The following is an 11760-nucleotide window of genomic DNA, read 5'->3' on the forward strand; positions in this document are numbered from 1 at the left end:
AATATTTTTCATTTTTAAACAAAGGTGAATATATTATTTTGTGTGTAATATTTATGTATGGTATTCACATGCAATTCAAATATGCCTGACTGGTGACGATAGATGTGAATATGTATTTATTGTACTGTACTGTGTTGAATTGAAATATTATCTTATCTTATCCAGTTCTTTACTTGTTCAGCTATTACTTTTTAGACTGTGCGCTAACTTCAGTCGCATTCAGCCGATTTAGCTTCACTCCACGCTCCCTTTCAATGGTGATTTTATTAATGTATTTATATTGAGATTTATAGATTTTTTAATTGCGTTTCAAATTTTATTATAGAAGCTTGTATCTAGCTTTATCGAATAACATGATAATACCTTTAAGCCCCCTCAGGACTTAGCTTTGCAAGCCAATCGCACGAAACAGCGTAAAGCTAAAATAGTACAGTTTTTGAGTGTGAGAAGCGAGAATACTAAGATTGATTGAGTGCTTTATTTATGCAGATAACAGTATATACTTGCTTATACACTCATATAATATAGCTTACAGTAGGCCTACAGCAAAGTTTTAGATGAATTTACATAATATAAACGGAAATAAAAATTATAGAACTGTACATAATATGAAAAAAAAATTCAATTCGGAAATTACTTCAAGATAATATTGTTTTGTATCTATATAAATTGGCGGAGTTTTGAGAATATTAATGTTCATTCATTGAAAAGAATACTCAGAATATCCTTCCGGGTAAAACCTATCTCAATGGGGGGGGGGCATGGGTCAAGGGAGAACAATACCCCTACTTCAATGCCGATGGAATGGAAAACAATAACTGTCAGCCCATATCAATAGTCATAATAGATCATCTTTTGCCGCCATTGAAATAGTTCTAGTGACATAAGATATATTCTCAATATCTACTCCAAAATCCAACGCTCTGGTCTGCAAAATAAAACTAATCGCACATTGATTATTACAACTCTGTTTACGTTAATTAATATTAATAGACAACACACGACGGGCATATCCTTTGCTTCGCAATTAGATTGTACATCAATAAAAACTTATATATGCCTTAACGGTTTATATTATTATGCATTTTTTGCATCTTGATAAATTTTGCAGGAACTCCATGTTGCTCCAAGAGCTACAGAGTAGGCTGTCTAATAGTTGGCAATTATAACGCCGATAAACCTCTGCAGAACACTGAAATGGAAATCCCCGACTCAAATTCTAAGTAAATTGCGATTCCTCGCTCTTCCCCAAATCAGTAAGTATCAATCAATGGTTATTTCACTCCTTCAACAAGTACTGATAACTTGTAAAAACTTGAAACATCCTAAGTTTGTGACTGTAGACAAGTCTATTATAGAAGATTTGGTCAATGAGGACATCTTGGAAGGAGTTCTGGAATCCGAGCTGGTGACTGGAGTTATAAAAAGTTTTTGTAAAAACTTACAAAAGATATTGATGAATGGGTAAAAGCTAGAATATTTTTCAAAATAGACTTTTAATCATAAAATTACACATAATAGATTGATTTGGTGAATACCTAAAATAAAATTGTGATTTTGTGAATTTCAACAAAGTTCTTTTTTTGTGTTTCAATCAAGAAGAAAAAATCTTTCAATGATTTGAACTGAACTCATTGCTAGCGATCAGACACATGTCTCTGCTAGCAATTACTGCCGGTAAAATGAGTAAAACTGGGATTTCAGTTATGTTATATAATTTATTTTTATTATTTCTAGAATAGAGTATATTCTGAATTTCTGTATGATGTACCCAATTATTATGTGAATTTGTAATTGTAAAAATCTTGTATATATGGCAAATAAATTGAATTGAATTGATTTGAATTGATAAAATGAAACTTATCCAGATATATAGTTTTATGGGAGTCTCCCTTGATCTTATTAAGAACTACCTGTTTGATACAACGCAATTTCTAACAATACATTATACTAATACCACCGAACTCACCCCTTATGGCCTCCTTCAGGGCACTGTTTTATCGTCATTACTTTTCATAATTCATGTAAATAAATGATCTAGTTAATTTGAAACTTGATAATTCAACTATAATACCCTTTGCTGATGATACAGCGGCTATTTTCTCAGGAAGAACGTGGGCTGAGGTTCATGAAATTGCAGAGCAAAATTGTTTGAGCATAAAAAAGTGACTGGATAAAAATACTTTGAGTAGACTATGAGCATAAAAAACTAACTATATTATCTTTTCTTTCAATAAATTAGGACAGCCTGACAGAGGCTTGAACTTGAAACTCAAATCGCAACCTTGACCCAAACTCATGCATTAGAACATACTGAACACTGGCATATGATAATATAATACTAATATTGGAACAATCAGAAGGCAACTTATTAATCTTCAAGTATTATAATAATCAATAAAATCATCATCTAAACAATGCCAAAATCACAAAGAAAATGAAGCAGGAAATCATTAATTTGATAAGAAGTAATAATTTTTTCATCTTTGAATTATTGTAACCGTTACTGCTACCTGGATCGCTATTTCTCATCCTATGATACCTTCCCTCAGCCCTGCCTGCCTATCATACCTACCTTCTTTCACTTTCCTGTCACACCTTTTTTCCCTTCTGTTATACCTTACCTGCCTATTACATGGGAAACCATAGTTGGCATAGTATTCCCACCCTCTTTTTTCCAGCACACCACATCATTTTATCAATTTCGTCTTATTTTTTATTATAGTATATTGTTTTTTTTTGTGATATGTGAATAAATTGAATTGAATCTCACTTAAGAAGATTTGTTGCTTGAGAGCTGTTGCTTACAGTAAAACTTACCTTCTCAAATAATGTTTTTGACTGGAAACTAGTTCTTCTTTGGTAATTATGGCCGCTACTGGATATTTTACAACATCTAAATCCCCGTCCTCTGACTAGTAAATCTACTTATTCCACTGCTATTTTTGTATTTTCTTTGTAATATTGGTTTTAATTAATATTTGGTTTTTGCACAGGTTTCGTGAAAGAAGTTGCATTCACGTCAACGAAGCCAGAAGACGCAATTCTCACCAAGGAGGAAAGCTATGCTATCCTTTTGAATCTGGTGGTACCCGGTATCGAGGCTTTACCCGACATTATTTGCAAGGAAGCCAAAGTGCGTATAGCCGGAAAACTGCGAGTTTCGCGAAAAGTGTTGCCAAACAGTGCTTTTCATGGCAACCTGGCAACCATGCAACACAATCCAGTCACCTTCTTTCCCACCCCTTTCGAGAAGATGATGGTGTTGGCCAGTCCTTCGCCGTTGGCGTCTTTTGGCGCGAAAAGTTTCTGCTGTGACGTCGTTGTCAGCTTCCCTATCAAGTTACTCGGCATACAAGTGCCCACCTTTTTCTCGCCGCAAAATATGTCCGAATATGAAGAAAACTACATGGTAACCGTGCAGTCTTCCAACACCAGCCGAAACCTATCGAGCACCACGTGGAAGGGCAAAGTGAAGTACAACAGCAGCGTAGACATCGTGTTCAAAGACAGCGTCCACATTGAAAGGAACATCAAGTACTCCATCTACGTCTACACCTCCAACATGTACTATGTCAGTCGCAGCTTCTCGCATGTTGAGAATAGGCCGCCCGTCCAGTTCACGTTCAAAGATACCGTCTCTTACTTTGGAGCACCAACCAATGCTAAGCTAGTCACTGACTTTGGTTTTGTTACCGAGTTGATCTATAATTTGTAGTTATTATAGAAAGTCATTCCTTCTCAATAATCAATATTGTAAGTAGGTATTATTATGGTAGTTATTACTATAAACATTCTGTACAAATGATTATTTATTCAAGTTTTAATGTTCAAAACATCTTTTACAATTATTACTATTGATTTGTATTGATAATATTCAGTGGGGGGGTTGAAATGAAAAGATGAATATTTGACTAAATTCAGACTTGATTTTGGAAAAATCAATCTTACTTGACAAAATTCGATGATCTATCCATGTTTAGAACGTCATTCTCTTATTTGATATAATATCGGGGACCCGAGCTTCGCTCTTTATTTTTATTTATTGATAAACAGAACACAATTCTCTAAAATGATCGTGTTTATATTTCACAGCTGGCTATATGTCATCTTATGAATTTCGGGGATGCGATATTTTGATTTTTCACATACTCACTCGCTCACTCACTTTTTTACTATTCACAGGTGTTTCAGCCAAGGATGAATTATCCTTTTAATGTCGTTCAGCGAGTTTTCCCAAGGATGAGACCTAGTGCAATCGAATTTTTATATCATAAACCTACTATGTTCCAAATTTCATGAAAATCGTTAGAGCCGTTTTCGAGATCCGTTGAACATAAATATCCAGATATAAATAAATATAAATAACCAGATATAAAAATACAGAAATTGCTCGCTTAATATAATTTGATATATATATTTGTATACGTCTATTCATATATTCATATCCATTCAAATGAACAAATGTGAATCTTTGTAACTTGTTGAAACGTCCCGTTAATACTTAGTTCAAAGACTGGATATTTAATAAAGTAAAACTGATCTGTTTTTTTACTTTCCTTGCCCTATTACCATAGGTAAGGAAAGTATTGCTTTCCCCAATTTCTCAATTTCTATACGTTTCAAGGTCCCCCGAGTCCAAAAAAGTGGTTTTTGGGTATTGGTCTGTATGTGTGTGTGTGTGTGTGTATGTGCGTCTGTGTACACGATATCTCATCTCCCAATTAACGTAATGACTTGAAATTTGGAACTTAAGGTCCTTTCACTATAAGGATCCGACACGAACAATTTTGATCAAATGCAATTCAAGATGGCGGCTAAAATGGAGAAAATGTTGTCAAAAACAGGGTTTTTCGAGATTTTCTCGAAAACGGCTCCAACGATTTTAATTAAATTAATACCTAAAATAGTCATTGATAAGCTCTATCAACTGCCACTAGTCCCATATCTGTAAAAATATCAGGAGCTCCGCCCCATCTATGCAAAGTTGGATTTCAGATTCCCAATTATCAGGCTTCAGATACAATTTAAACAAAAAAAAATCGAGTGGAAAAGATTAAGCATGAAAATCTCTACAATTAATGTTCAGTAACATTTTCACCTAAAATTGAAAATAAGCTCGAAATTCGAGAAAATGTGATTATTCAATTGCAAACTGTTGGCAACTGTTGATTCTATTGAATGATTCACTATGAAGAGATAACAGACCTCGTATATCTCCAGCGTTATTGTCCTGTCACCAGCTGGCTCAGATCTTTGTTTATAAGTAGACTTGAGATGCGCGTTAACACTAGCGTCAGGTGATCAATTCTCATAACGGCTAGGAAAGTTGTGTGAGTGCACCAGACCAGATTTTTTATTTGGATTGTAATAGTATATTTCGCACCTAGAGCAGAAAATGAGTCTTTCGCCACACTGCACAGAAAGCAGCTGTTTTCCAGTCCCTACGTAGATCTGAAAGACCTTGTTTGCAGACGACTCTCGTCTGACGTGAGAAATAGGTTTCTTTACCAGTCTAGGCTGGAAATGGTACTCTTTCCAGCCGCTTGGAAGTCCGTAGTTAATAAGTTATCCACTAGATCGGGCGAGTGTCCACTTTCTTCATCTGAAGTCGCCATGATTTCAGTTTGAATCAAAATATTTCAGCATTTGCTTCGCAACCATTTTTATTCAATTATTTATTGTTAATTAGCGCATTCCGAATTTTCAAAAATGCTTGAAGATGACGACGCCCGTGATATTCCAAGTGGAATTTTAAAAGAATCTGAAATCCTGACTGCTAATCTTCTACCACTAAAATCAAGAGATAGGTACGATAAAGAGTATTCTTTATTTTGTAAGTGGCGCAACAATAGAGACATAAGAAAAGTGAACGATGATGTTGTATTAGTTTATATGTCAGAATTGGCGAAAAAAAACCTTCCACTCTTTGGAGTAAACTTTCCATGTTAAAATCGTGTCTGTCATTAAAAGAGAACATAGACGTGAATAGGTTTCCAAAGACTACAGTATTTGTGAAAAGACGAAACATTGGATACCAACCGAAGAAATCCAAGACTCTCACAATGCAACAAATCACCAAATTCATTCTTGAAGCTTCTGATGAAATTAGGCTCTTGGCAAAAACAGTTTTAATTTTTGGTATATTTGGGGCTTGCCGAAGAGATGATATAGTCAATTTAAATACAGACGACGTTGAGGATAATGGGCGTTTTTTAATTGTATTTGTTCAAAACGGCAAAACACAAATCCCATGTACTTTTACTATTACCAATGATGGATGTTCATTCAATCCATGTGACATCTGTCGAAAATATCTGTCATTAAGGCCAAAAAATATCACAAATCGAAGATTATTTATAAAGTTTTGCAATGGAAAATGTACAAATCAGAATGTTGGAACGCATACTATCGCTGCTGTTCCACGTAGAATAGCAAAATTCCTTAATCTCGAAAATCCTGAAGACTATACAGGGCACTGCTTTCGAAGAACGTCAGCAACAATGCTCGTAGAAGGGGGAGGTGATTTATTAGCTTTAAAAAATCATGGAGATTGGCGTTCTTCAACAGTTGCAGAGGACTACGTTGAACAATCTGTAAGACGAAAGGTTGAGATTTCCAAAAAATTGTTCAGTGGGACCAAAGCTGAGGAGCAACATAACAATCAAGAGCTGGAAACAAGAACGAATGAGGCAGAACCTGAAATTCAACAAAACACTTCAACTGTTTCAGTACAACAACACGAACTATTATATAAAGCGATAAACATACAAAATAATACCAATTGTACTTTCACTATAAACATTGGAAAGCTATAAAATATAGAATTCTGAAAAGTCAAGTTACAAAAAGTCAAAGTTCTAATTTTTTTTGCAAATAATATTCACATGAAAAAATTATGAAGTTCAGTTTGTTTTTTGTACACCGTTAGCCTAATATGTCAATAGAAGAATAAAATTGAGTTTTTTTATACTATGTGTCAATAAAAAGAGTTTTCATGATCTTGATTTTTTTATCGAGGTTTATAGCCTAATGATTATAATTATAATACATCTCTACACACTACAAATTCAAATTAATACAATTTACAAATAGTCTACATTTGCAAAAAACTTTTTTGAAAATGTGTTTGGACAACTGTGCCATATGGTGCATAGAGTTCAGGAGGGTGAGATCGGAAATTTCCACCCCACTTTGAGTACCCTACGACGTCTGGTTCTTGAGATATGAGTCATCAAAGTTTCCCCCCCCCCTCATAAAACATTCTTATCAAATTTATTATTATTATATAGTGATGCCAAAAAGTTAGGCGGCTTCATGGGTCACATGGTGTAACCTACTCACAGCTGATGCAATGCATCTATTTATTGTCTCTTTTGATTTAAAAATCATCACCTTGCCAAGCTAGATGACAACTCTACTTGACAACATCAGCTGTTGGAATGCACAAGAGACCCACAAAACCGCCCAACTTTTTGGCGTCTGCAATACCTGTAGTGTGGCGAAAAATATCGTTCGCACCACGGGCAAAAATGTTTTTCCGGCTCTAAATCTTTTCTAGTCCTCGGCCTACGGCCTCGGACTTGAAAACCGATTTCGGGCCGGGAAAATCTCATTTTCTGCTCTAGGTGCGAAATATACTATTTCCGGCTCAAAATCGGTTTTCAAGTCCGAGGCCGTAGGCCGAGGACTAGAAAAGATTGAGAGCAAAGTCTCATTTTCAGCCCTAGGTGCGAAATATACTATTTCAACTCATTTTATTTATTCAACAACATATAAAGTATAAAAACAATAATTTCACCTGTACGGTATAATTTTCTGAATTCTTTCTAAGAGGCAAAATATTTTATATTAAATTACACGTCTTAAATATTTGAAAATTATGTCACCCACGCACCGTAGGCCTACATTAAATTTTATATAAGGAACCATCTAGTTTACAGTATATAAATGGAATGGTCAATAAGATAACAGCGTAAAATTACCTTTTTTTAGTAAGTAGAGAATTGTGATTTGTATCCGCTCTTGAGTTTTAAAATAATATAATGAAGTATTGTATAGAAAATGGAAAAATTCATTGAAATTGATAGAATTTTCTTGTTTTGAATAGAGTTTGGATTTCTACTTGCTTTGCAAAAATCCAATTAATAGTAAATTACAGTCAAAATGCAATAATATTATATTATAGTCTTGGCATGCCTATCAAGTAGACACTCCAGGCCAACTCCACTTTTAAAGACGAATTAGTAGGGCTTTTTGTTTCTAAATAACATGTGTTTTATAATATCGTCAATATTGACCGATTTGGAGTGCAATCTAGCTGGTCAGTCGATGGACGAATAAAAATAGGCACCAACGATGGAAGAAGGAAGATCGTCAAATGTAGTACCTTAAATAATTTCAACTTTCAAATTTATTGAATTTTACCGGTAGTGTATCATATTGGTTTTGCATAGCAAGTCGACTAGAGTCATTCCTACGCATAAGAATACTATTTTTTGTTAACTGTTGGATAATTAGTGTAAAAAAATTGAAGATTGGCATATTATGCAATAAAATAGATAGTTCAATGATGTGTGCATTTACTAAGATTACACCATCATCAATATTGCCATACTAATTTAATAATTTTATACAAAAAATGTTTACAGAATTGAACTAATAATTGTATAGAAATGTATTTTATTTACGGTATAGCTCATGACTAAAATGGAATCAATCAATAAATGCTGCTCATTGCTAGAGCTTTTTTTCCAATTACACAGCTGTGTACAAGGAAAGAGAAAGGTGCTGAATTTGAAATACTTCAATTAAAATTTTCTAAATAATGATGGATGAGGATTGAATGAATTCACTAGAACTAGAACAGTAGACTAGAGATAGAATAGTTTTAACAATCTATCAACTGCCCACTCACAGCAATTTAGTTTTTATAAAACCATTACTTCTGAATATTTTTGAATAAATACACAGAACTTCAGGCAATAGCATCAGCGGAAATTCTTTGATTTCTTGAAAATCAATAAAGAATATTCTATTCTGTTTCAAAAAACAGATTAGGTAGATGATTTTGTATACTGTAAAAGCTAGCACTCACTCGGGGCTACGGCTCAGCCAAACAAATACCGTACTGTAAAAGCAACTCTTGAGTTCAACCAGAGCAAACTTAATAGTTCTTATTAGTTCTCTTCCTCATTGAATTAGACAATAGCCATCAACTTAATAAATGCTTATCGAGCATGAGCTAGGAAGTTGTATAGCCACGCCTGTAGCAAGTACGAAGCATATCAGGCGACCGAAAATGTCGTAGGCCTGTACTGTTGCAGGCTTGCGTAGTGTTTAGCAGAATGTCAAGGATCTCTAGTCTGAGATCAACCAGAAACTCCTATTATGTGTTGGCATGAGTTCTCTGCTCCAATCTCCTAACGTTGATGTGTATAAGTTCAGTCCTAAAAGTCTCGTGTGAGCATTTTTTAATGATTTATGAATTTGTCTTTAAATTGATGAATAATTAATCAAATTTATTTGAAAGTTTGTTACTTGAATTATTGGGCAACTTCTTTGATAAGTTTATCAAATAAACTATACCTATGCTTTTGAGAAGGAAATACATTTTCTTCAAATAAGTATGTTGCTATTGTCTCCTCACTCACTGGGAGATCAGTTTACTGAACATGGAAAATTACAACCATGAATTAACAAAACAGAAGTAATTTACTTAAATTGTCAGTATGGTAATCGCAACGTGGACAAAATAATTGAATGTAATCTATATTTAAATTAAAAAGTATACAAAGGTTGAATAACCAAAAAACCACTCAACCTAAAACTCAAAAGTGTTATAATATGGAATGCATATTATATAATACATATGACATTTCGTTCACTCGCTGTACAATATCTGGAGTATAAAATGGAATCGGAGCTTACTGGAATTATTTTCATTTTTATGGGATCAATACATTACAAAAATCGAATCGATTCAAATAACGACTCAAGTTGCAAACTCTGTGATAGATTTTGAAACATAACGGTACAATGTTTCAATGAATGATTGAATGAAAATTTTGGTTTGAGCGACCAAATAATTATCTATTTCTTCATTCATTTGAATTTTTAACATCGTCGCTATAATTATGCCACTAATAACCATTTGGTAGACCTCAATTGAATTAATGCCATATTATATTATTCTTGACTTTTTATTTTCTTATTTCACCCGATCTCTTCTCTGTTTAATCCCATGCTCATCGTTTTAATTAATATATTAGGCAGTATTTTCTTGTTCAGTCCACAGTGAAAATAAGAGTAGACTTTTCTTTTGCATAATGTACTTAATTTCAAACAACAAAATATTAATGAGAGGCGATAGGAATAAAAAATGTAAGTATTCTAATGAAATTTAAATTGCCGTTAACTTCACAACCCCTATAGTAATCCCTCACTAATGAAATCTTTGGGTTTGTGTTAAGTAAATCAGCTTATTTTTTGTCTTGCAAATGAAATAAGAATTCATATTTAATCACTCGTGATGGCTGTGGTCTACAAATTATTCACGCTAATCGAGCCTCTTTGCTTTTCTGTCTTCTATTCTCAAAATATGACGGCGAAAAAGTTTCCTATTTTCAAGAGTATAGGGTACCGGTACCTAATAAACTTTACTTGCACACAGAGAAAATGTCTAAATATTGTAAAAGGCTCATACGTTCTTTCTCCTCAACACGATACTTATTTACATTCCACGATATTTTTGTAAGAATAATTAATTTTATTAGCAGAATCGCAGCATTATTAATAGAAGTGGATAATTTATTATACGGCGGTAGGCCTACTCACGTATATCCTGCTCCTACAGTAATCATAGTATTTTCCAACTTGATCGACTAAATCTGATTCATCCAGGGTCAAGATGAAACCAGTCACTTTCGTCAACTGTTGCTATCATGATATCAAATTAATAAAATTTGACTCATTCAGGGTCAAAAGCATACTAAGAATTTGATTTTGTGAAAATTCCAATTCACAATCATCATCATCACTTGATGATAACTGATAAACCGATAAGCACTTGAACAGCCCCTTCTTGAGGTAGATATCCTACCATCATACTTTAATTATGTTATTATTGTAATTTCTAAATTTCAAGTAAGAATTAGTAGTTTCTCATCTCAATACGAATAAGTGTTTAAATGGATTTTAACTCTTCAATGTTGTTTTCCATCACGAATTGCTTATTATTAAATCACTTTTTGCTTTTTGAAAAAACGACTAGCAGTCAGATATTTTACAATAAATGAAAAAATCACTCACTGGACAACGAGATCTTTCGGCAGTTCCGCCATCTTCTTGGTTGTACTCATAGACAAGTAGAAGGATAGGATGGTAATTTATAGTGTGCTGTTGGTGTCTATTGGATTAGTGTCTGTTGGTGTCTATTGGGTTTATTGTGGCTAAGAAGGTAATCAAAGAGGATGTGGGATTTGAAGTTGGTTTGTTCATTTAATATACATTGTCTATTGCTTTTAAATTGGGTGTATATTTCAAATTGTTCTATTGTGTCTAATTCTGGTCCTTTGTTTTTTATGTGTATGATTTGTAGATCAGTATTTATGTTTGTGTGTTTGTGATTTTCTTGAATTAGGTGGTTGGCGAATGCAGATTCTGTTTTTGTTTTTAGTCCCTGAATATGTTCCTTGTATCTTTGATTGAAAGAACGGCCTGTCTGTCCGATATAGAATTTATCACATTCAGAGCATTTTA

General features: G+C 33.8%; 1 protein-coding gene and 1 long non-coding RNA gene across 2 annotated transcripts; both read left to right on the top strand.

Annotated features, from left to right (window-relative positions):
- Positions 1 to 110: 110 nt before the first annotated feature.
- Positions 111 to 3878, top strand: LOC111046056. Its single transcript, XM_039422776.1, has 3 exons — positions 111 to 121; positions 1189 to 1256; positions 2997 to 3878. Exons 1-3 carry the CDS (start codon positions 111 to 113, stop codon positions 3716 to 3718), a joined length of 801 nt encoding a protein of 266 aa, XP_039278710.1. The 3' UTR covers positions 3719 to 3878.
- A 1835-nt stretch (positions 3879 to 5713) lies between these two features.
- LOC120350410 lies at positions 5714 to 8571 on the top strand. The gene is made up of 2 exons (XR_005570750.1): positions 5714 to 7628; positions 7731 to 8571. It is a non-coding gene; the product is annotated as an uncharacterized LOC120350410 (long non-coding RNA).
- Positions 8572 to 11760: the final 3189 nt, after the last annotated feature.

The sequence above is a fragment of the Nilaparvata lugens genome, chromosome 3, assembly GCF_014356525.2.
Source record: "Nilaparvata lugens isolate BPH chromosome 3, ASM1435652v1, whole genome shotgun sequence".
Lineage (NCBI taxonomy): Eukaryota > Metazoa > Arthropoda > Insecta > Hemiptera > Delphacidae > Nilaparvata > Nilaparvata lugens.